Here is a 26,376-nt window from a genome sequence, read left to right on the forward strand (position 1 = left end):
CCCCATGAACCGCAGCACACCAGGCCTCCCTGTCTATCACCAACTCCTGGAGTTTACCCAAACTCATGTCCATTGAGTTGGTGATGCCATCTAACCATCTCATCCTCTGTCGTCCCCTTCTCCTCCTGCCTTCAATCTTTTCCAACATCAGGGTCTTTTCAAATGAGTCAGCTCTTCGCATCAGGTGGCCAAAATATTGGAGTTTCATCTTCAACATCAGTCCTTCCAAAGAACACTCAGGACTGATTTCCTTTAGGATGGACTGGTTGGATCTCCTTGCAGTCCAAGGGTCTCTCAAGAGTCTTCTCTAACACCACAGTTCAAAAGCATCAGTTCTTCAGCACTCAGCTTTCTTTATAGTCCAACTCTCACATCCATACATGACTACTGGAAAAACCATAGCCTTGACTAGACGGACCTTTGTTGACAAAGTAATGTCTCTGCTTTTTAATATGCTGTCTAGGTTGGTCATAACTTTCCTTCCAAGGAGTAAGCGTCTTTTAATTTCATGGTTGCAGTCACCATCTGCAGTGATTTTTGGAGCCCCCAAAAATAAAGTCAGCAACTGTTTCCACTGTCTCCCCATCTATTTCCCATGAAGTGATGGGACCAGATGCCATGATCTTAGTTTTCTGAATGTTGAGCTTTAAGCCAACTTTTTTACTCTCTTCTTTCACCTTCATCAAGAGGCTCTTTAGTTCTTCACTTTCTGCCATAAGGGTGGTGTCATCTGCATGCCTGAGGTTATTGGTATTTCTCCAGGCAATCTTGATTCCAGCTTGTGCTTTGTCCAGCCCAGTGTTTCTCATGATGTACTCTGCATAGAAGTTAAATAAGCAAGGTGACAATATACAGCCTTGACGTACTCCTTTTCCTATTTGGAACCAGTCTGTTCCGTGTCCAGTTCTACCTGTTGCTTTCTGACCTGCATACAGATCTCTCAAGAGGCAGGTCAGGTGGTCTGGTATTCCCATCTCTTTCAGAATTTTCCAGTTTATTGTGATCCACACAGTCAAAGGCTTTGGCAGTCAGTAAAGTAGAAATAGATGTTTTTCTGGAACTCTTTTGCTTTTTCGATGATCCAGCCAATGTTAGCAATTTGATCTCTGATTCCTCTGCCTTTTCTAAATCCAGCTTGAACATCTGGAAGTTCATGGTTCACGTATTGCTGAAGCCTGGCTTGGAGAATTTTGAGCATTACTTTACTAGCATGTGAGCTGAGTGCAATTGTGCGGTAGTTTGAGCATTCTTTGGCATTGCCTTTCTTTGGGATTGGAATGAAAACTGACCTTTTCCAGTCCTGTGCCCACTGCTGAATTTTCCAAATTTGCTGACATATTGAGTGCAGCACTTTCACAGCATCGTCTTTTAGGATTTGAAAGAGCTCAACTGGAATTCCATCACCTCCACTAGCTTTGTTCTTAGTGATACTTCCTAAGGCCCACTTGACTTCACATTCCAGGATATCTGGCTCTAGGTGAGTGATCACAGCATCCTGATTATCTGGGTCATGAAGATCATTTTTGTATAGTTCTTCTGTGTATTCTTGCCACCTCTTCTTAGTATCTTCTGCTTCTGTTAGGTCCCTACCATTTCTGTCCTTTATTGAGCCCATCTTTGCATGAAATATTCCCTTAGTATCTCTAATTTTCTTGAAGTGATCTCTAGTCTTTCCTATTCTGTTTCCTATGAAAACCATACTGGAGTGTACCTGTGGGCCCCAGGAGAGACAGGTGGTTCTTTTAAATTGCTTTTGGTTGATAAGCTGTGCAACTTCATATGCTGCTCCAGAGGCCAAAGTACATCAGGCATGAGACCACGGCAGTATTTCCTATGACATGTAATAGGCCCTCCATAAACGTTGTTAAAAGAAAGAAGGACAACTAAGAGCATGAAATCATTAAGCTTGGTTACCAGGCTTCTTGCTCATAGCAGATCTGAGAAATTGAATGAAAGAAAGAGTGGGATGCTGCTTAAATTAACCTATGTTCCTTAGACCTGAATCATTGATGGTAACTGGCTTGGATAAAATAGGCCTGGAAAGTGCTGCATAAACTGTCCCTTTACTAGAAAATTACATTATCCATTAGCATAGTAATCACCATAAGAACTCCTACAGTAACTTCTGCTTGAACACACTTAGTCACAGAACTCTCATTTGGTCTTGTTATGGAACACTCTTGGCTCCTGGTGAACAGAGTTTGAGGAAAACCATACTGGAGTGTACCTGTGGGCCCCAGGAGAGACGGGTGGTTCTTTTAAATTGCTTTTGGTTGATAAGCTGTACAACTTTGTATGCTGCTCCAGAGGCCAAAGTACATCAGGCATGAGACCATGGCTGTTAGTTCTTACTGATTCTTTTATTTATTTTAAAAATTATTTATTATTTATTTAATCATTAATTAATTTGGTAATTATTTAATTATTAATTAATTTGTCAATTGTTTAACTATTAACTAATTATATTTATATTTATTTTTATCCTTTTATTTTTATTATTTATTTATTTGTTTTATTGACATATAGTTGATTTACAGTGTCATGTTAATTTCTATGTACAGCAAGGTGATTCAGTTATATATATATATATATATATCCTGTTTCATATTCTTTTCCTATTTGATTTATCACAACATATTGAATATAATTCCCTATGCTAAACAGTGGGACCTTGTGGTTGGTTTACTCATTCTACGTATAATAGTTCACATCTGCTAGTTTTAACCTTCCAATCCATCCCTCCCCCACCCTCCATCCCTTGGCAACCGCAGGTATATCCTCAGTGTCTGTTGTGAGTCTGTTTCTTTTGTGTAGTTAGGTTCATTTGTGTTGTGTTTTAGATTCCACATATAAGTGATATGTATGATATTTATCTTTGTCTGGTTTACTTCATTTAGCGTGATAATCTCTAGGTCCATCCATGTTCCTGCAAATGGCATTGTTCCGCTCTTTTTTTTGACTGAGTAATATTCCATTGTATATGTGTAGCACATCTTCTTTATTCATTCATAGAATCCTTTTAAAAGTTAGCTTTTATTTTAGGTATTTGGGAACAAGATGATCATTCCTTCCCTGGATGGAGACCTCTTCCAGTGGGACCGGGACCGTGAGAGCATGGAAACAGTTCCGTTTACAGTTGAATCACTTCTTGAATCGTCTTATAAGTTTGGAGATGATGTTGTCTTGGTTGGAGGAAAGTCTCTCACTACATATGGACTCAGTGCATATAGTGGAAAGGTGAGTAAAAATGTTTAGTTTCTTTGGGGAGCTGCTGCTGCTGCTCAGTCACTTCAGTCGTGTCCAACTCTGTGCGACCCCATAGACGGCAGCCCACCAGGCTCCCCTGTCCATGGGATTCTCCAGGCAAGAACACAGTCAGACTAAATAAGAATAGAAGAAATAATTTCTTAAACTGTACTATTACTGGTTGAGGTCTGTTATAATTTTTCCCCAAGGATATCATTTCTTTTGATAAAAGAACTGTGAAGTAGAAAGGGGGAAGTACTATTAAGAAAAACTGAATTTATCAAAAACAACAGAATAAACAAGAGTCAAATAGGAACAGCAGAAGGAAGAGAAGGAATAACTGGTCTGCTGTGTGTCAGATGCATTTTTCATGCATCATTTTGAAATCATCACAATATTTCTAATGGTTACATTTAAAATTTTTTATTTGGATAGATGAGGAATGCTCCAAGGATTAATAATAATCCTGATGATAAGAATAAGCGCTACTACTTATTTATTTCTCTAGTTTGAGCCTGTCATGAGAGAATCTAAGAGGCAAGTTCGTGCTCATTTTAAGATAAGAAAATTGAGGCTTTCAAAGGTTCAGAAACTTCCAAGGTCAGATTTGATTTAAATCTGTCTGATGAAAAAGTCATGCTGTTAATGACCTATGCTTTCTCCATTCTTAGCTCTTAGGAAATAATCTGACTGTTAAGATTGGGTCTTATAAATCCATTGTTGGGAATAACTAAAAATACGCTTTTTTAGAAAGGTAAAAATCTCTTTCTAACCCCTGAACACATTGATACTTGAATATTTGTATATAGACTTGAAAACAAGGAAGAATAGAGAAAAGGTCTTTGATCCTTGAGTTTTTCAAGCTTGATGATCCCTTGTCTGAGTGTTCGGCCCATAGGCCCTTCTTGTTCTCGCAAGCTTTTTTTTGCCTTCTCCAGCCACCTGCATCTGTATTGTACTGAGGAGGCCTTATGGTCCTCTCTCTCCTTCAGTGTTCTCATTTGTGAAGCAGTGGGACTGAACCTGGGCAGCTAGTTTTGTGGTTTGATGTGCTGCTCCAAAATTCTGGTATCCTAGCAGGTACGCTTCTTTCTGTGAGGATTTTGGTCACACCATTCAAAGAATTTCCCCTTTCCTTTGAATGAGGATTTGAAAGAGGTACTTGAAAATGCTAACAGCTGTTAGAGAAGGTTTGAATTTTTTAGAACTAAATGCATCTGCTATATGGAATCTCCGAGGTGGTTTTTCTTTTTTTTTTTTTTTAGCTCACCTTGGATTTTATTCATGGTATTATTACTAAGAGATCACAACTAGCTCTCCATTTCTTCATGGAAATAAATGCTCACAGTAAGACTGAAATTGTCTAAATCCTGAAACTCGTTCCCTGAAGTAAATATTCACTGGCACTTCTATGGTTCTGAATGTTTCATTTTAGGAACTGGTGGTAATCTAGCTATTGCTGCTTTTTTTTTTTCCAGTTTTTAAAAATTTATTAAAAAAATTTTATTGGAGTATAGTTGATTTACAGTGTTATGTTAGTTTCAGGTATGCAGCAAAGTGAATCAGTTGTACATATATCCACTCTTTTTTAAGATTCTTTTCCCATATAGGCCACTGTCATCGTTGTTCAGTCGCTAAGTGGTGTCCAACTCTTTGCGACCCCTTGGACTGTAGCTTTCATGGGATTTTCCAGGCAAGAATACTAGAGTGGGTTGCCATTTCCTTCTCCATTGAACCCATGTCTCCTGCTTTGGCAGGCGGATTCTGTACTGCTGAGCCACCAGGGAAGCCTATATAGGCCATTACAGAGTATTGAGTAGAGGCCCCTGTGCTAAACAGTACAGCTGTTGCTTCTTAATCCTTGGGTACTTTTTATACATTTCCTCAATTTCCTTTCACTTTTTATAAATTATCGAGAGTCTTTTACTGTCTCTGATCTCCTGGAATGTATTCTCTTTACTAATTTTACACCTGTCTTTTCAGGTGAGGTACATCTGTTCAGCTCTGGGTTGTCGCCAGTGGGATAATGATGAAATGGAACAAGAAGAAGACATCTTGCTTCTGCAGCGCACCCAGAAAACTGTGAGAGCCGTTGGACCTCGCAGTGGCAATGAGAAGTGTGTATTTAGATGATGTTGCTGTTGATGTTTAGAAGTACAGTAAGACCAGAGTTCATCGGCTTTTTCTTTGTTGAGATTTTCTGAACTGTTTTTGTTTCCCCAAAAGCATACTACTTTTTAAAGATAAATGTAGCCCCTCAATTTATCTGTTTATTTAGGCTGTGCTGGGTGTTGGCTGCAGCATACAAGCTTCTCCAGTTGTGATGTGTGGCATGTGGGATCTTAGTTCCCCCACCAAGGGTTGAACCCACGTCCCCTGCATCGGAAGGCAGATTCTTTACCACTGGATCATCAGGGAACTCCCTGTAGCCCCTAAATTTAAAATGGCTTCGTGACTATTAATATTAACAAATCTTGAGCTGAACTTCTCACCATGTGCTTTTGGATATGGTAACCAGGAGGAGTCCCATACGATGACTGTATATTAGCTTTGTTGTTGTGATTGCTTAGTCGCTCAGTTGTGTTTGACTCTTGGCGACCCCATGGATTGTAGCCCCCCAGGTGTTTCTTTCCATGGGGTTTCCTAGGCAAGAATACTGGAGTGAGTTGCCATTTCCTCCTCCAGGGGATCTTCCCCACTCAGGGATTAAAGCCAAATCTCTGCGTCTCCCGCATTGCAGGAAGATTCTTTACCAGAGTCACCAGGGAAGCCCATATATTAGCTTAGTTTTAGGTTATGATACTTTTCACAGCAACCTCACTGGTCAAAGTTCTTTGAATACAGACAGACAAAGCTGATGTGCTTTGTTTTACTTGGGCCTGTTGGACTCTGAAGTTCTCTCTGGTAGATAGTTTTGTGGTTTGTCTGACTACCACCTCAATTTTAAAATAATATTTTAATCTATTTTCTTAAAGTGTTAAAGTATAATTTATTTGGTCAAATACTTTTTTGTTTCCTTTTTCAAATAATGTAAATTTTTACATTTAAAATAATGTGATTAGGAACGTCCCTGGTGGTCCAGTGGTTGAGAATCTGCCTTCCAGTGTGGGGGGTGGGGATCTGGGATCAATCCCTGACAGGGAACTAAGATCCCACACGCTACAGGGCAAATAAGCCCACATGCCACATCTGCTGAGCCCACAAGCCAAAACTAGAGAGAAGCCCGCACACCACAGCAAAGGATTCTGCTTGCCACAACTAAGACCCAATGCAGCCAAATAAAATAAATATTTAAAAAACTAAGATAAAATTATGTGATTGGATTAGATATGCTAGTGGTCATAAATTACATGCTTGAGTTTTTTTAAACCTAATGTTTAAATTCTAAATTGCCATGCAATAAAAAGAATTTGAGAGCCCATGTTTATCTTTTTGAAAGTGAACCGGACTTTGAACCATTCTTTGAGATTTTGTCTAATTTGATGCACAATCATTGTTTCCTGAAAACATTTCTCAAGTTCAGTGAAGAATGTATTCTCTCTTCATTCCCTGGACTGTAAGTCGAGGGCTTTGCTGGCAACCGGAGCTCCTTTATCCTGATGAGATTTTGTTTCCCTAAATGTTGAGTGCTTGTTGGGTGTTCAGCCACCATAGGAGCAGATGTGCAACTTAATAGAATTTGAATTATCAGAATGGGAAGAGTCTGCCGCCTGAGATCCATATTCCTTGAGTATCTACTTTTTAACAGATGTCAGAATTCTAGGGCCATTTTATATCTAAGTGTCAAGACCATTATAGTGTCAATAGATACGTGATTTTTCTATATGTTAATTATAGAGGAACATTACTGCTACCACTTTACAGATACGGACACTGAAACTCAGGCAAGGTTAAGGCTAACCAAAGAGAACTAAGATTGAAACTGAGGTGTTATGACCTTCAGACTTGGTATACTGGGTCACATTGCCTTTCAAGGCTCTATTTTCATAAAAATCTAAACTTGATGTATTCATCTTGCCTTTTACATTGGCTTATTGGGATATCCCAATAAGGGTTAATTTCTCTACACTTGAGTGAAATGTTTCCACACTTTAATTAAGAAGTAGGACCGACTGCAAGCTGCGTCATTTTGATGTGACTTTGATGTGTTTTGAGAAGATTGCCTTGATTTAGAAATGTGAACATTTGTTAATCTTTGAGAGAAAAATCTATCCCATAGCTGTTGTCAGATCACAGCTCTCAGAACCAGTTTCTAAAGGGCCAGGACCCAACTTATGCCCTCTTGTGGCTGAAATCAGTATAGTGTGCTCTTTTCCAGAAGATTGTGTTTAATTGTTCCTTTTCTCATCACCCAAATTTTAGTGTTTGTTTCTTCACTCTACAAGAGTTCTTTATTATTTGGTCCCTTTTTTAAAATGTAAATTTCTAAAACACGTCTTTGTAAATTTAAGGTGGAATTTCAGTGTTGGCCACTTTGAACTTCGGTATATTCCAGACATGGAAACTAGAGCCGGATTTATTGAAAGCACCTTAAAGCCCAGTGGAAACAAAGAACAGTCTAAAATTATTTCAGACGTGGAAGAGCAGGAAGCTGTCATGATGGATACAGTGATAAAGGTCTCCGTTGCAGATTGGAAAGTTATGGCGTTTAATAAGAAGGGAGGACACCTGGAGTGGGAATACCAGGTACCTAGAACCGCTGAGAATATATGAATGCGTTTCTTTCCTTCTCAGTCTGACCAGACACGTTGGGTAAGGGGAGGTGACTGCCATTTTGCAATTTTTCAACTTGTTCTCTGTGCTCTAAGAAATTTGTGATTTTACATCGGTTAGAATGTGAAAGTTGCTCAGTTGTATTTGATTCTTGGACTATACTATACAGTGACCCCATGGACTATACAGTCCTTGGAATTCTCCAGGCCAGAATACTGGAGTGGGTAGCCTTTCCCTTCTCCAGGAGATCTTCCCAACCCAGGGATTGAATCCAGGTCTCCTGCATTGCAGGTGGATTCTTTACCAGCTGAGCCACAAGGGAAGCCCTCTGTTAGAATGTGGCTATTATGAAAAAGACAGAAGATAGCAAGTGTGGGTGAGGTGAACAGCTTATAGCAGCGTTTCTTTGACCTAGATGTTATGGGAAACAGCATGGAGGATCCTTATAATATTAAACAGAAGTGAAGAGTTGATCTTAAATGTTCTTACAACACACATACAAAGTAACTATGAAATGATGGCTATATCAGCTTGATTGTGCTAATTATTTCACAGTGTGTACATGTACCAAAATATCATACTCTATACGATAAATGGCTTCCCAGGTAGCTCAGTGGTATAGACCCGTCTGCCATGCAAAAGACACAGATTCAATCCCTGGGTCGGGAAGATCCTAGAGAAATCCTGGGTCTAGGAAGATCTTCTTCCTAGAGAAGGAAATGGCAACCCCCACCAGTATTCTTGCCTGGGAAATTCCGTGGAGAGAGAATCCTGGCAGGCTATAGCCCATGGGGTCACAAAAGAGTTGGACATGACTTAGCAACTAAACAACAATATCATAAGTACATACATTTTTATTTGTCAATTATACCTCAATAAAGCTGAACAATAACAAAAAAGCTGGAAAATGAAAAAATTTTAAATAAATCTGTGTCTTTAAATGGTATTTCAGGAGTTGGGATACGTATAAATACTGCTTGAAGATATTTAAATTTTCTTTTCCTTTTGTTGTTTGTTTAGTTTTGTACTCCCATTGCATCTGCCTGGTTGGTTAAGGATGGCAAAGTCATTCCCATCAGTCTTTTTGATGATACAAGTTACGCGCCCAATGATGGAGTTTTAGAAGATGAAGAAGATATTGTAGAAGCTGCCCGGGGAGCCACAGAAAACAGTGTTTACTTGGGTGAGTGGATGTCTCTTAGCTCGAGATAGTACATGTTGAATCCAGGTTTTATTTCTACATGGTCTCTCCCTACTTCAGGTGTGCCTATAGGAGTTTTAATTTCTTAGTACATTCTCTGGCCTTAAGATTTATACTTTGATTTCTGTTCTGCAGTGTTTTCTCATTCTTTCAGTTTTGAAACTTCTAATTACCATAGTGTATTCTTTTTCTCTGAGACCTTTATTTAAAATGCTTAACAGTGTTGCCATTACATAGCATGGTTTCATGTTACTTATGTATCCTCAAAGTCTAAAACTTTTTACATTTGTATTTGTATCCCTATCAACTTGCACCCTCTTAAAGATTATATTTAGTTTTTTCTATATGAGATGGCTGGATGGCATCACTGACTCAATGGATGTGAGTCTGAGTGAACTCTGGAAGTTGGTGATGGACAGGGAGGCCTGGCATGCTGCAATTCATGGGGTCACAAAGAGTCGGACACGACTGAGCGACTGAACTGAACTGATACATCTATACAGCTTATCTGAAAAATTAAAACAAAATTCTTGTGTGCTACTGGGCAATTGAAAGCCTTTAATATAATACATTTTGAAGACCCTAAAATCTAATTATTTGAACTAATTTTGTGGCCAAATTCTCATAAAATTCTTTTAGCGCTATCAATGTGCTACCCACCCCTCAATCTCAGTGAAATGCAAGAATTTGAAAGAGTAACATGTCATACACATGATATGACAGTATTTAATTGAATTGTTAGTATCTTGTGAATGATAGGTGTTTAGGTTTTCTTAAAGAAAAGGTTACTTCATCTAAGCTATTAGTTTCCTAAGATTACAATTATTTCTTTCAGTTTTCCTGCCAGAGGGGTTTTCCAGTTTTTACCAAAGATTATTCAGTGAGAAACATTGTAACGTGTACATAACTTTCCTGCCCTGTTTTTGTTGAATAACCTTTGGGTCAAATTTGAGTGCTTCAGGCATGAGTCTTTGAAAAGAGCTGTGTAGCACATGAATAAATAACTGAAATTCATCTAATTTTATTAAATCAAAATGAACCTTTTTGGAAAAAAAAATCATTGGCACTTGATTCTAAATGTAATTGACAGGGTTCTGGTTGATTTAGGAATGTACAGAGGCCAGCTGTATCTGCAATCATCAGTCAGAATTTCAGAAAAGTTTCCTACGAGTCCCAAGGCCTTGGAATCTGTCAATAGTGAAAATGCTATTATTCCTTTGCCAACCATCAAATGGAAACCTCTAATTCGTAAGTGAACTGTGAACTTTTATAAATGTTATTAAGATGTTCAGAGGCCTGATCATGACTGTCTTTGCCCTAGTTTTGAGTATCACGAGGATCACAACTATTATATACTCTGTACTTTCTAATGGCCCTCCTAATGGCTCAGCAGGTAAAGAACCTGCCTGCCAATGCAGACAGGTTCACTCACTGAGTCAGGAAAATCCCCTGGAGGAGGAAATCGCTACCCACTCCAGTATTCTTGCCTGGAGAACCCCATGGATAGAGGAGCCTGGTGGGCTATAGTCCTTGGGATCGCAAAGAGTAGGACACTACTGAGCACACATGCTCGTACTTTCTAATAAATGGGGAAGGTATTTCAGAAGTTAATGAATTTTAATTATCATTTACAACATGATTTCATCGAAGCAACAGCTGCTTCTGTAGAAATCAGTGTTAATAAAATGTTTCTCTAGACAGGTTAGAAAAATTTTTAATCATTCTCTGACCATGCCTTGGTATCATTTAGTTTATATTTATGTTAAGAATATTTGTGAAACATTATCTGGCTATCACATCATATTCTTTGAGACACTCAAATGAATTGAATTCAAATATTAAGCCATCTATTTTCTTCGGCTGTCTTTCTGTACCTTGTATATGTTTTTTTATCACATACACCACATCAGATTTTAATGACTTGTATAAATGATTCATCTTCTCTACAAGACTGCTTTTCAAGGGAAAAAATCTTGGGCCATTGTTTGACTAACATATTTAAACTGAACTGTGGTTGAATATCTGTGTTTTGAATGAATGAGGCATGCATATTTTCATTAAAATCATAACAGTGAAGATTTCACCGTTTTCTTTTAGATTCTCCTTCTAGAACTCCTGTCTTGGTGGGCTCTGATGAATTTGACAAATGTCTTAGTAATGATAAGTTTTCTCACGAAGAGTACAGTAATGGTGCGCTTTCAATCTTGCAGTATCCTTACGGTAAGTGTGATTACCTTTGAACTGAAAATGGTGTCTGACTCTTCTATTTATTTTAGTTTATTAATTTGAAATTAATTAATAGAATTCAAATGCAGGGTAATCAGTTGGAGGGTAAAAAATAAAATATCTTGGGAAGCAAAAGTTGTATATGGTGGCCAAGGTTCCAGAGACTGTTTGCAGGGGTTTTGTCACATGCTAGATTGGACACACCTAACTTACCTATGTCTCTATTCCTTCATCTGTAAAACAAAGATATGATAATCCTATATATCTACTTATTGAATTGTTCTAAGGTCTAAATGAAATAATGTAGTCTTTTTTTGTTTTGACATGTACACACTGCTATATTTATTTATTTTAAAAAATGTATTTGTTTTTGGCTGCCCTGGGTCTTCATTGCTGCATGTGGGCTTTCTCTAGTTAGGCAGAGCAGGGGCTTCCCACCATGAGTACGCAAGGGCTTCTCATTGTGTTGGCTTCTCTTGTTGCAGGGCACAGGCTCTAGGGCACGAGGGCTTCAACAGTTCTGGTGCCCGGGCTCATTAGTTGTGGCTTGTGGGACCTAAAGCATACAGGCTTCAGTAATTGTGGCTCAATGGTTGTGACTGAACAGGCTCTGGAACACAGTTGTGGCACATGGGCTTAGATACCCCTCAGCATGTGGAATCTTCCCAGACCAGGGATTAAACCCAGGTCCCCTGAACTTGCCAGATGGATTCTTATCCAGTGCTCCACCAGGGAAATCCAATAATGCTTAGTCTTAATTAGCACCAAGTCTGGCAAATAGTAAATGTTCAGTAAGCATTAGTTCTTGCCATTACCTCTTATTTAATGATCAGCTTATATAATGTAGTCTATGTAATATCCATCTGTATAGTGAAAATAGATGTTTCCCATAAGAGCTATGTGAAAATGCTATACAATGGGATTATTTTAATTTTGTTTTAAGACAAGGAAAATTAGCATGGAAGTCAAAAATAGGTGAAATTTGGCATGCAACACATTCCTGTTTATTTAGGAAAGTGAAAGTAAAGTCGCTCAGTTGTGTCCAACTCTTTGCAACCCCATGGACTGTAGCCTACCAGGTTCCTCTGTCCATGGGATTTTTCAGGGAAGAATACTGGAGTGGGTTGCCATTTCCTTCTCCAGGAGATCTTCCCGACCCAGGGATTGAACCCAGGTCTCCCGCATTGTAGGCAGACGCTTTACCATCTGAGCCACTGGGAAAGCTGGGTATATTCAGATATGAAAGTTGAACATCTTTTGAACAGTTGAACATTAAAAAAAAAAATCCTCAAATCTGTATTAGGCAAAAACATAGGCTCCTCATCAGTTAGTTACCCTAGATGGTAGAACTGGGAGGTTATTGTAGAATTTAAATTGATTTCGTTAAAAAAAAAAACAAAACAGAACAAGGTGCTAAAGTCTGTTATTGATCAACATAGAACGCAAAAGAGAATTGTGTAATCTGCCCATACTGTGTAAAACAGAAGTTAAAAAGAAAGCTGCTTTCTAGGACAGACTCATTTTGACAGCCTGAAATGAACCAGAGAGCACAGTTGAAATGTTTTCCTTTCCTTGTGAAGAACGAGTCATGCTAAAATTTGGTATTTTGGTATTTTGTTGGGGCTAAATGAAAGGAAAGTTTAAAATTCTTGAAGGAAGTTTGAATACTAATTTTATTTTCCACTTAAAGGATTGAATTATTAATGAGAAAATGAATAAGAGTTTTTTTTTTAGTCTAATTATTATTCAGTAGAAAGAAAATGTATGGTGTTATGGAATAAAGAAAAATATATCTGTGTAGAAGGAAGAAAAAGCACGGTAAATGAGGCTGTGGAAATTTGCTAAAGAGATGATATTTTTAAAAAAGGAATTGAAAGTGTTATAAGTCATAGGAAATTAGATAATTATTAGCAATTAATGGTGGAACTATATTGGTTTATCTTTTTAAAGAAACCCACTTCTAATGTTTATTTTTTTGAAGATAATGGTTATTATCTGCCATACTATAAGAGGGAAAGAAACAAACGGAGCACGCAGATCACGGTCAGATTTCTTGACAACCCGAATTACAAGAACATCCGCAAGAAGGACCCTGTTCTTCTCTTACACTGGTGGAAAGAAATAGTTGGAACCATCGTGTTTTGTATTGTAGCAACAACTTTCATTGTACGCAGACTCTTCCATCCTCATCCTCACAGAGTAAGACATTTTTTGGAATCTCATTTATTTCAAAGTGTTGGGACTGTAGAAAACTTTATATGTGTGTGTGTGCGTGCACACATGCCCATGTGCTGGGCAAAGGGTACATTTCCTTAAATTTCACCCTGAAATCACTGTTGCCTATATTTTTGTTTCCACGTGCTTATCACCCCTCCTTCACTCTTCAACCCTGGCTCCACCCTGATCATTTCCCTTCCCTTTGACAAAGAAAATGCTGTTGTTTTGTGTTCTTCTAATACATTTTTTCAGTATTGTTTGTTCTTCCATGTTATTTTACAGCCTAATATTGTTAGCTAACTTCAGTTCAGCTTTTGTACTGAGAGTGATTTCTTTTCCCCCACCTCTTCAGCAAAGGAAGGAATCTGAAACTCAGTGTCAAACTGAAAATAAATATGATGCTGTCAGTGGAGAAGCTAATGACAGTAGCTGGAATGACATAAAAAATTCTGGATACGTGTCACGGTAAGAGTCTTATGCTAAAGTGTGTGTGTGCTGTAGCTTTTGCTGGTAACTGTTCAAATCCAGAAAGGAATAGCCCTAGATATAGAGAACAAATGGATTGCCAGAATGGAGAGGAGTGGGACTGGTGAGCGAAATAGATGAAGACTAGAGTAGTTGTTCATTTGACATGTGCTCTAAACCTCCAGTTATATGGTAAATCACAGGGATATAATAGACAGTGTAAGGAATATGGTTAATGATACTGCAGTAACTGTCTATGGAAGCAGATGGTTACTAGACTTACCATGGTGATCATTTTATATTGTATACAAATGCCAAATCATTATATAGTACGCCTGAAACTTACATATTATATGCCAACTATATTTCAATTAAAAAAGAAGAAACAACCTCTAAACTAAGATCTTGTTTAACTTTTTTTTTTTTTTAATGTATGTGTACTAAGTCGCTTCAGTCATGTCCAACTCTTTTTGACCTTGTGGACTGTGGCCCATCAGGCTTCTCTGTCCTTGGGATTCTCCAGGCGAGAATACTGGAGTGGGTTGCCATGCCCTCCTCCAGGGGATTTTCCAGACCCAGGGATCAAACCCTATTCTCTTATGTCTCCTTCATTGGCAGGCCTGTTCTTTACCACTAGCGCCACCTGGGAAGCCCTGAAACAGACTTATCCTTCAAATGACTTAAACTCATTCAAAGTGGCATAAAAGATGGATAGATGCATAGTGTTACAAAAGTTTAGAATTACAGCCACCATGTATGTCAATTACATCTCAGTAAAATTGAAATTAAAAAAAGAATTATGGCCATCAAATTGAGTTGTTATTCAGATAACTTAGTTATTGAGGGTTTACCATGTATTGGGCTTGACATTAATTGATAATTATTACATTACTAAAATATGATATAAATAATAATGTTAATTATTATATTATTAGAGTATGATGTAAATCTCCTGTGTTACTTAATCCTCATTTATCTTATCCTTGTTCTGTCTAAAATAAAAAGCAGAAAAATGGGAGAAATACACCAATAGAATAGATCATTGTTAAAAGCATAAAAAAGAGATTGGTTACTTAAAAAGCAGCCAATTCAAATAATTTGAAAGTAAAATATAAGTAGAGAATCTGTCAGCAGATCTGTCAGGTGTACAGATTTTAATGCTTTGTGGGACTAGAAATGATGCTGTGGTTTGGTTTTCTTATTCCATGGATTATTGCTACATTTCCCCTTGGTTTTGATATTGTGCCTAGCACTTCCATAATGTGGGGACAAGGGGAAGTTCTGTATGAAACTTATTGCTTAATATCCAGGATAATAACAGCTTTATGACAGAAAAGACTGATAATTACAACTAAAATGTGTGTTATTTTGGTCATCTGTGGATTTATCTAAGCTGCATTCATACTGTATCCTCAAAAATTGAGAATTGACTGTAATCAGTATGTTCTAGCAAAACGTACTGGGTGACCAGCAAGTGGTAAAGGCTTTAATACCCTTGCTAATAGAGATGCTGACTTACATGTCAGTGGCCAACACCACCAGCAGGCAGGGAGGGAGAGGAGACGGGCCCACCAGCTCCATGGGCAATTCACTACCCAAGCCATTCATTGTTCATTCAACATCTATGCTGAGGAACTATGTACAGGACAGTAACTCAGGCTTTGGGGGAAATATCAATAAAAAGACTGGGCTTATCACCTGGAGGAGCTTAAAATCTGTGGAGGAAGGTGATACTAGATAAAACATATAAGAAAAAAACCCACGAGCTAAGTGACTAATCCTGACCCTGATGATTCAAGGTGTCATAAATGAGGTCACATTTTAATTAAAGCATAAATCATGAGTAAGTGACAGGTGGAGATGGAGGCTGAGTGGGGTATGATGAATAAGCATATATTTGTAAGGCTGTTCTGAAGAGAATTGGAATAATGTACTCTAAAATTGAATCAGACTTAATTTTCCTTTGATTTTATTCAGTATGAAGAGAATGCTGTTGTTTTTAAAATACCGGAGCTCTGTGTAATACCTGGTGTTTATTGAGTGCCTACTATGTTCTAAGCATCATTAAGAGCATGAACTCTGGATTTAGTCATGAATTTAAGTCCTAAGTTGGGACCTGAGTCAAGGTGATACTTAGGTTTATAGAGTCTGTAATCATGTATAGGATATGATTTTATATATAATGGATACATCTCTTTTTCAAAAGATATATCTATTTTCATGTTAGTGTTTTCTTTAATGTAGGAAGATAATTCAGTTGGCCCTCCAGGAGGAGGATGTGAACTTCATGGGCTTTTGCAGTTGGGGAGATGGATTTGTACTGAATTACCTTGAGTAGGTATTTTTAGGCATACAGATTATGACTCTTCATTCTCTGGACAGTAATTGGCCCATGGAGGGTTGGGATGTATTGTCTCTCCTCCTAACACCATGCTCTAACCAGCTGAGCCAACTGCTAAATTAATATGAGTGTGCAAGTCATAAAGTAATAAACTTAGCCTTATAAGGGACACCAAAGGTAATCTAGTTCAACACTCCCTTCCGTGGCTGGAAGAATATCTTCCACAGCACACATGCATGCATTCATTTATTTATTAATTCATGCATTATTCGATAGATATTTGTTGGACCTTCTATTTGCCAAGTAAAACCAGACTATGGAAATACAGAGAGAAAAAAGAATGCTTTCCTGCAGTCAAGTCTGTTAGTCACTCAGTCCTGTCCAACTCTTTGCGACCCCGTGGACTGTAGCCTGCTAGGCTCCTCTGTCCATGGGATTCTCCAGGCAAGAATACTGAAGTGGGTTGCCATTGCCTTCTCCAGGGGACCTTCCTGACCCAGGGATTGAATTAGGTCTCCTGCATCGCAGGCAGTTTCTTTACTGTTTGAGTCACCAGGTAGTCAAGTCCCCTACAGTTCAGTGGCAGCGGAGAGAGAAAGCTGCATGTAAATAACTGCAAAATAGTAAGACTTAATTTAAATATTCCATGTACTGTGTGCAAAGTGCTATAAGATCATTAAGATAGGGGTCTAGGAAGGCCTTACAGAGGTGGTGAGATAAACAGAATGAATGAAGAATAGAATTTTATTAAGTCCAAATAAGTTCCCATTGGAGCCAATAGTGGAAGCAAAAGCCCTCAAGTTTGAGAAAACCTGGTGCAAGCTGACTGGAATATACAGAGCAGAGAAGCAAGGCCAGACAGTAATGGGGAAATAGGCCACAAAGTGGAGGTCTGCCTGTAAGTGCCAGATGGTGAGTTAGCTTCTGTCCAAATACCTTTGGTGATGAGCACACTGACTCCTGAGGCATCTCAGCAAATTTCAGATAGCTTTGGTTCCTAGAGAGATTTCTGGATAAAAATGTACTTAAGGGACTTTCTTGGCAGTCCATGGTTAAGACTGCATGCTTCCACTGCAGGGGGCACGGATTTGATCCCTGGTTGCGGAACTAAGATCCCACATGCTGCATGGTGCAGCCAAAAAAAAAAAGTTACTTAAATATAATAGGACTGATTAAATCTTTTCCATAAAATATACAGGCACTGACATAAGAGTAAAATACATTTTCTACTTGAATACAGAATGCCACAGGAGATAAAAGGTTACAGAATTAAGGATTAATTATTTTGATGGATGATGGAAAGTATTGGATAGGACAGAAGAGTTTTAAAATTGCTGTGAAAAGACAGCCTTCAGAATGGGAGAAAATAATAGCAAATGAAGCAACTGACAAAGAATTAATCTCAAAGATATACAAGCAGCTCCTGAATCTCAATTCCGGAAAAATAAACAACCCAGTCAAAAAATGGGCCAAAGAATTAAACAGACATTTCTCCAAAGAAGACATACAGATGGCTAACACACACATGAAAAGATGCTCAACATCACTCATTATCAGAGAAATGCAAATCAAAGCCACAGTGTTGTACCATCTCACGCCAGTCAGAATGGCTGCAATCAAAAAGTCTACAAACAATAAATGCTGCAGAGGGTGTGGAGAAAAGGGTACCCTCTTACACTGTTGGTGGGAATGCAAACTAGTATAGCCACTATGGAGAACAGTGTGGAGATTCCTTAAAAAACCGGAAATAGAACTGCCATATGACCCAGCAATCCCACTGCTGGGCATACACACCGAGGAAACCAGAATTTAAAGAGATACGTGTACCCCAGTGTTCATCACAGCACTGTTTATAATAGCCAGGACATGGAAGCAACCTAGATGTCCATTGGCAGACAAATGGATAAGAAAGCTGTGGTACATATACACAATGGAATATTACTCAGCCATTAAAAAGAATACATTTGAATCAGTTCTAATGAGGTGGATGAAACTGGAGCCTATTATACAGAGTGAAGTAAGCCAGAAAGAAAAACATCAATACAGTATACTAACGCATATATATGGAATTTAGAAAGATGGTAACGATGACCCTATATGAAAGACAGCAAAAAAGACACAGATGTATAGAACAGTCTTTTGGACTCTGTGGGAGAGAGCGAGGGTGGGATGATTTGAGAGAGTAGCATTGAAATGTGTATATTATTATATGTGAAACAGATTCGAGTCCAGGTTCGATGCATGAGACAGGGTGCTCAGGGCTGGTGCACTGGGATGACCCTGAGGGATGGGATGGGGAGAAAGGTGGGAGGGGAGTTGGGGAACACATGTACACCCATGGCTTATTCATGGTAATGTATGGCAAAAACCACTACAATATTCTAAAGTAATTAGCCTCAAATTAAATAAATTAAGAAAAAAATTGCTGTAAGAATAAATGATTAATAAGTGATTCCCCATGAAGCAGAAGCTTTTTAACTTTTTATAAATTTCCCAAGGAAAAAATTAAAATGTGTTTGCTTCATTTATACAAATAGAAAAGCAAAGAAAGCTAAATAAGAATTTATTTACAGTCTATTAAGATAATTTCTAGATTTAGTTTATATAAAGCAAAATTTAAAACTATTGCAAACTTTTAGAAATTTACTTTTTTTTTTTAGGTATCTAACAGACTTTGAACCAATTCAGTGCATGGGCCGTGGGGGGTTTGGAGTTGTCTTTGAAGCTAGAAACAAGGTTGATGACTGCAATTATGCTATCAAGAGAATCCGTCTCCCCAACAGGTAATGGATGATACTTTTAGTAAACTTGGAGTTGGAACTGTATTATCTAATCTCATAGGCAATATGTCCTTCTTACTGTACCCCGTAGAGACTATAGAAAACATAGTTTCTGAATCTTATGTCCTAAGTGCCACCAGGTAATCAGCTCTTTTAAAAATATCATCTACTCTGACCGCTTTGTATCCTCTTAAAAAATATGCCCTGTTTTTGATTCTTAACAACTCAGGGCATTCCCACAGTGAATTTCGATAACTACAAACTTCTAGTACATATCACCATTGAAAAATAATCTATATTTATTGTGGAAAATAAGAAACAGTATTAAAATAAAGACCAATCCATGTCTGCTCTACCCAGTAATAAAGACTTTTAACATTTTAGGGTATTTTCTTTTGATTTTTTTTACTGGTCATAAATTTACCTCATTGGTAGCACAGTTATCAATATAATACAGTGTATCTATTGCTTCCTTTGTTGTGTGCTCAGTATTTTCCTTGAAATTAAGGGTTTGTTATTGAAATGCTAAAATATTTTGAAGATGTTTTATGCCTGGATAATAGTCCAACGAATACTTGTACCATATCTTATTTAACTGTTTGCTGTTATTAAATACTTAGGTTTCCAATTTGTTGAAATTAAAAATAACTTTGCAGTGTTCGTCTTTTATAGAAAATTTTGATCATATCTATTTCCTTAGGATAGATTCCTGAAAATAGAATTTTGGGCTAAAAACGTGTGCTGCTTAAAATGATTGGCTTTCAGATACCTTTCTTGCCATCTATTGTGGAAGCTTCCTGTGGGTTCTTTTCTTTAAATAATGAATTTATTTACTTTTGGCTGTGCTGGGTCTTTGTTGCTGCACGAGGGCGTTCTTTAGATGTGGCGAGCAGGGGACTTCTGTTCCTGCGCAGCACGGGCTCTAGGGCACATGGGTTCAATAGTTGTGGCGCACAGGCTCAGTTGCTCCAGCCGGGCATCTGGGATCTTCCTGGACCAGGGGCCAAACCTGTGTCCCCTGCATTGGCAGGTGGATTCTTAACCAGGGACCGCCAGGGACATCCTCTCCTTTGGATTCTTGATTAAACGTTCACTAATTGCTGGACTGTCATTCTAATGAATAGTTAAACGTGCTGTCCAACAGATAGAGACACAGGAATGAGACGGTCTGAGTGAGACAGGCTGGAACCTGGGACCCTTTGCTGCGATGCTTGCACCTGGACACACTTCTCCTCAAGCAACAAAATACAAAGAAACTATTAATACATAGGACTAATAAATAGTGCATGCATGTGCAGTTGTGGCGAATTGTGGACAAAAGATACAAAGAGATCAAAAAACCCAACTGCCTCTTTTGAAGATCCTGGAGCAAGAGCAGGGTACTGCGCATGCCCTCTGCACACAACACCACCTAAGGGGTGGGCAGACCACCTAAGCCACCCCTCTGGCACAACCCCTGGACGCATGCCTACACTCACCCCATGTAAGGAACCAACTTGCTCCTCCTCGGGCAGTGAGTGAGCAAGGGAACCTGTTGTTTATTCTCGCTGCCCCTGCTATAGCAGGGGCCCCCGTAAAGCCTTGCCTGAATTTCTTATCTGGCTTCTGATCAATTTCTATTGATTAAGGAAGCCAAGAACCCTGGTTGGTAACATGAGTGCTTTGATATATAATTTTCTTTTCTTTGGTATATAATTTTTGAGTAGTTTAAATATTCCTATATATTAGGCTCTGGATAGGATGTAAAATTAAGAAACGCGTCTGCCCTCCAGACCCTGTAACTATTTGAGGCCCTTGTATGTGTACTCAAATAACTGCAAAGCGAGTGAGATTATCACCCATGGCTTAGCTTAGTAAATAGGTTCTCATGAGGAAAGCACAGATGTAGCCAAAAAGCAGTCAAGGAAAGCAAGCCTTATGATGGTGGTGATGTCTGTACCATGTTCAAGGGGAGCCTGTCCCTTGGTGGACACACGTAGGGGAAGGACAGCCAAATGCACTGAATGGGCTGAGCGTAGTCTCTAGGCAAACACTCGCAGAGGTGTAAATATTAGTAAGGATTCTGGTAGGAGTGAAGCAAGGGTAAAAATGGAGGGGTAGGACTTCCCTGGTGAACGAGTGATTAAGACTCCATGCTTCCACTGCTCAGGGCATGGGTTTGATCCCTGGTCAGAGAACTAAGGTCCTGTAAGCTTTGCAGCATGGCCAAAAAAAATGGAGGAGAGTACGGAAGAAAGATGGGAAAAGTGGCTTCCAGCACCTGAAATGCCAGGCAAGGAGTTTAGATTTTATTCCATAGACAGTCAACTTTGTGCCTTTGAGCAGAAGAATGACATGATCAAAGTGGAGGTGGTATGTAGTAAGAGACAAACATGTAAGCATGTTCAGTAGATTTTTTTTTTTTTTAGAAGTTCAATCCTAAGATGCAGAGCATTAGTGCAGCAGAAGTAGAGACAGATGAGGAAGGAATTGTTCAGTCGCTCACTCGCATCCAACTCTGTGGCACCCCATAAACTGCAGCACAACAGGCTTCCCTGTCCTTCACTGTCTCCCAAAGTTTGCTCAAACTCATGTCCATTGAGTCAATGATGCCATCCAACCATCTCATCCTCTGTCGCCCCCTTCTCCTCCTGCCTTCAGTCTTTTCCAGCATCAGGGTCTTTTCCAATGAGTAGGCTCTTCAAATCAGGTGGCCAAAGGATTGGGGCTTCAGCATCAGTCCTTCCAGTGAATATTCAGGGTTGATTTCTTTTCGAATTGACTAGTTTGATCTCCTTGCAGTCCAAGGGACCCTCAAGAGTCTTCTCCAGCACCACAGTTCAAAAGCATCAATTCTTCCACACTAAGTCTTTTTTATGATCCAACTCTCACATCTGTATATGACTACTGGTAAAGCTATAGCTTTGACTATATGGACCTTTGTCAGCAAAATGATGTCTCTGCTTTTTAAATGCTTTCTAGGTTTGTCATAGCTTTTCTTCTAAGGAGCAAGCATCTTTTAATTTCATGAGTCCATTCACCACCACAGTGATTTTGGAGCCCAAGAAAATAAAGTCTGTCACTGTTTCCATTGTTCCCCCATCTGTTCTCCAAGTGAGGAAGAAATGAGTGTTAGGAATTAAAAGGAGGAGCTGATAGGATTTGGTCACTGAATGTGAAGAATTCAGAAATCTATTGGAATTTTCAGGGCAGGACCATTAACAGTAATAAAGCCCAGTGAGAAAAGTGGGAGTAGCTGACTCTTAGGGAGGGAAGAGGATATAACATATTCATTAATATTATGTTGTTTCAGGTGATGGTGGAATCCCTTGAATGTGAGCTTAGATCCATCAGAAAAGGTGTTAGAGCAGATCAACTCCAGATGCTTTTCTGGCTAAACATTACTGCCGTGATATTCAGTGAAAGTGAAAGTGTTAGTCACGCAGTCATGTCCTACTCTTTGCAACCCCATGGACTGTAGCCTGCCAGGCTCCACTATCCATGGAATTCTCCAGGCAAGAATACTGGAGTGGGTCGCCATTCCCTTCTCCAGGGGATCTTCCTGACCCAGGAATCAAAGCTGGATCTCCTTTGTTGCAGGCGGATTCCTTACCGTATGAGCCACCAGAGAAGCCTGAGGCTTTAAACAGAGAAGGACACACATACAAGCCTTTTGGATTCTTGCGTATACCTTGTCAGGGTGCTTCTTCTCTGTCTTCCAGAGCTGCCAGGCTGAGCCCTCTTTTCTGAATACTTCACTTCCACCTCTTCATCTCCCTATTAAGGAATGAGCATTAAGCAATTACCTTCAAGGGTCTGTAGTCATTCATTTTTCGTCAGTTAAGAACTCTTTATTTGAGTGGATGGGTACACTTGTAGCACTTATTTCTAGAAGAGAAAATAAATACTATACATTTTTTTTAATACAACACTTTGTTGGTTTTTAGAATTATGCTACTAGGCTGATTTTTCTGTTTCTGATTTTTAGAGTCAAGCAAGAATTCTTTTCTTAGTATTTTGCACTGTTGGATATAACTGCTTCTTCAGAGCAACCTTCAGTGTCTTCTTTGTTTCTCTGTTTCAGGGAACTGGCTCGGGAGAAGGTAATGCGAGAAGTGAAAGCCTTAGCCAAGCTTGAACACCCAGGAATTGTGAGATATTTCAATGCTTGGTTGGAAGCGCCACCAGAAAAGTGGCAAGAAAAAATGGATGAAATTTGGCTGAAAGATGACAGGTAACTTGGTTTGACATAGACTTAAAAATGAGTGTTTCTTTCAGGTTAATCTTTGATTTACATGAATAAAATATCCTTTCTATTACTATAACTTTAGAGGTTGGTTTTTTTTTTCCAACAAAAGAATAGCACATTACTGATTCTGTTATCATGTTTTAGAATCTTCTTTAGTTACTTAAGTTGGTTTAGTTTTTAGAACATGAACTTTTTTTTCCCTTTGTTTGTCCAGAACATGAATTTCTAAACTCATTGGTAGATAGGGCTCTATGATTTATAATTCACTGAGGGATTTACAGTAGCCTTTCTCAATGAGAGACACTGTCTGACTTTTGTCTCCATTTTTTATTTTCAATTTTCATTTAGTTTCTTAGGACTGATGGTTAGCAATTTTACAACTCCTTTCTGAAGTAGTTTTAAACTACTTGCATTTAAAAATATATGAACTCAGGCAACCTGTAGATAATTCCTATGTTAAATATGCTATTCCCTAGGAGAGAAGGTCCTTTTAAAAACTACTAAATAAAAAGAAAAAGGAAACAGGTTACTTACCAAAGGGCTGGAGTAAAAATAGACTACTTACTCAATAGCATGAGTACATGCGTGTGTGCGAACACGTGCGTACTCAGTTGTGTCCGACTCTGTGACCCAGTGGACTGTAGCCCACCAGGTTCCTACGTCCGTGGAATTTTCCAGGGAAGAATACTGGAGTGGAATTTCCTCCTCCAAGGGATATTCCCCACCCAGGGATCAAACCTATATCTCCTGTGTCTCCTGCATTGGCAGGTGGATTCTTTACCACTGAGCCACCTAGGAAGCCTACTTACTAAGTAGACTACTTAGCTACTAAATAAACTGCATTTTATTCAGCTGGAATAAAATTTCTGCCTAAAAGTACCTAACACAGCCCTAGGTCCACATGAGGTACCTAGTTAGCTGCAGTGACCATTGTCTATAGCCCAACCACAGAAGGACCAGGAGAAGTGGCTCTGTATGTCAAGCCCTGATTTGGATGGGGGCTTCCAAATCACGGGTACTGAGGGTTCCTGGCCTTGATCTTCCTTTGTGCCTTGTGTTTTACATAGAACCTGGCTGCTCTGGGCATGACAGTCCCAGATAACAGTTTCTGGTATGAAATCAAGCTTTCCAGTTAAGGAATGGCCCGACTGATCTTTGTCTCCTGTGGCATGTTTTCATTGAATTTCTGTGTCCTCCTTTGGTAACTGGCTTTATTATAGTTGAAGCTTTGGAAGCAAAGGGTGTAGTTACAACATTGTAAGTCAGCTATACCTCAATAAAAATAAATCAATAGAGGGTAGGAGGGAGGCTCAAGAAGGAGGGCATATATGTATACTTATAGCTGATTCATGTTGTACAGCATGCATGCTAAGTCGCTTCAGTGTGTCAGACTCTGCAACCCTATGAACCGTGGCCCACCAGGCTCCTCCCTCCATGGTATTCTCCAGGCAAGGATACCGGAATGGGCTGCCATGCCCTCCTCCAGGGGATCTTCCCGACCCAGGGATCAACCCCACGTCTCTTAAATCTCCTGCATTACCACTAGTGCCACTTGGGAAGAACATAACATTGTAAAACAATTGTACTTCAGTAAAAAAATAAATTTAAAAAAAGATACTCTAAAAAAATTTAATAAACAAGCAGACAGAGGATGTAGTTCATGCAATTTAATCTGCACATGTTCACTCTTGTGCCTTTTACTTCTCCCATTCTTAGCACAGACTGGCCGCTCAGCTCTCCTAGTCCCGTGGATGCGCCTTCTGTTAAAATACGCAGAATGGATCCTTTCTCTACAAAGGAATGTATTGAAATCATAGCTCCTTCGCCACACAGCAGCAGGTCTTTTTCAGTTGGGATTTCTTGCAGCCAGACCAGTTCATCCGAGAGCCAGTTCTCTCCGCTGGAGTTTTCTGGGATGGACCACGGAAATGTGAGCAAGTCAGCAGATGCAGTATGCCAACTCCAGGATAGCTGCCTTACAGACTGCGAGGGGGAGGATGGTACCATGGATGGTAATGATGAAGGGCACTCCTTTGAACTTTGTCCTTCGGAAGCTTCTCCTTACATAAGGTCCAGGGAGCGAACCTCCTCGTCTATAGTATTTGAAGATTCTGGCTGTGATAACGCGTCCAGCAAAGAGGAGCCCAGAATGAACCAACCCCCTGTGGGCAACCATTATGCGAATAAACTGTCTGCACTCCGGCATTCCGGTAGCAAATCTTCGGAACCTACTGTGTCTGTTTCTCCGTCAAGACCAACCACTTTAAGTTTAGACCTCACTAAAAGCTCGGTGGGGAAACTCCAGCCCAGTTCGCCCAAGGTGTATCTGTACATCCAGATGCAGCTGTGCAGAAAGGAAAACCTCAAAGACTGGCTGAACAGCCGCTGCACCATTGAGGCGAGAGAGAGGAGCGTATGTTTGCACATCTTTCTGCAGATTGCAGAGGCGGTGGAGTTTCTGCACAGCAAAGGGCTCATGCACAGGGACCTCAAGGTCTGTTATCTGTGGTTTGTCACCTGAGGGTTTCAACCTGTTTTATTTTTCTATTTATTTCATTTACTTATTTTTTAAAAATTGATCTTATTTATTTGAGTGCATTGGGTCTTTGTTGCAGCACACAGGATCTTTTAGTGCTGTGGCTTCCCTTGTTGCAGAGTACAGACTCTAGAGTGCTTTGACTTCAGTAGTTGTGGTGCATGGGCATGCTGCAGTCCATGGGCTTGCGAAGAGTTGGACATGACTGAGCAACTGAATTGCACTGAACTGATGGGCTTAGTTGCTCCCCAACACGTGGGATCGAACCAGTGTCCCCTGCATTGGCAGGTGGATTCTTAACCACTGGCCCACCAAGGAAGTCCTTTACTTATTTATTTTTCTTTTTAGAAGATTGACTTGACTTTTCTGAACCACTTTTCAGAGTCAGGCCCATCTGGGCCAGCCCCCTGGGAGCTGAGTGAC

The 26,376-nt window shown here is 39.4% G+C and overlaps 1 protein-coding gene across 2 annotated transcripts in view; it reads left to right on the forward strand.

The window, feature by feature from the left end:
* The window catches only part of EIF2AK3 (eukaryotic translation initiation factor 2 alpha kinase 3), an 83,655-nt gene that overhangs the window by 41,073 nt on the left and 16,206 nt on the right, over window positions 1-26,376 (forward strand). For both annotated transcript variants that reach the window (XM_061432598.1, XM_061432599.1), the window contains exons 3-13: window positions 3,043-3,237; window positions 5,230-5,363; window positions 7,698-7,932; window positions 8,980-9,142; window positions 10,268-10,408; window positions 11,258-11,380; window positions 13,368-13,585; window positions 13,956-14,068; window positions 19,070-19,192; window positions 23,253-23,402; window positions 25,134-25,911. In XM_061432598.1, the coding sequence (XP_061288582.1) occupies window positions 3,043-3,237; window positions 5,230-5,363; window positions 7,698-7,932; window positions 8,980-9,142; window positions 10,268-10,408; window positions 11,258-11,380; window positions 13,368-13,585; window positions 13,956-14,068; window positions 19,070-19,192; window positions 23,253-23,402; window positions 25,134-25,911 (2,373 nt within the window). The remainder of the gene's footprint in view (window positions 1-3,042; window positions 3,238-5,229; window positions 5,364-7,697; window positions 7,933-8,979; window positions 9,143-10,267; window positions 10,409-11,257; window positions 11,381-13,367; window positions 13,586-13,955; window positions 14,069-19,069; window positions 19,193-23,252; window positions 23,403-25,133; window positions 25,912-26,376) is intronic.

This window comes from Bos javanicus, chromosome 11 (genome assembly GCF_032452875.1).
Source record: "Bos javanicus breed banteng chromosome 11, ARS-OSU_banteng_1.0, whole genome shotgun sequence".
Taxonomy (NCBI): Eukaryota; Metazoa; Chordata; class Mammalia; order Artiodactyla; family Bovidae; genus Bos; species Bos javanicus.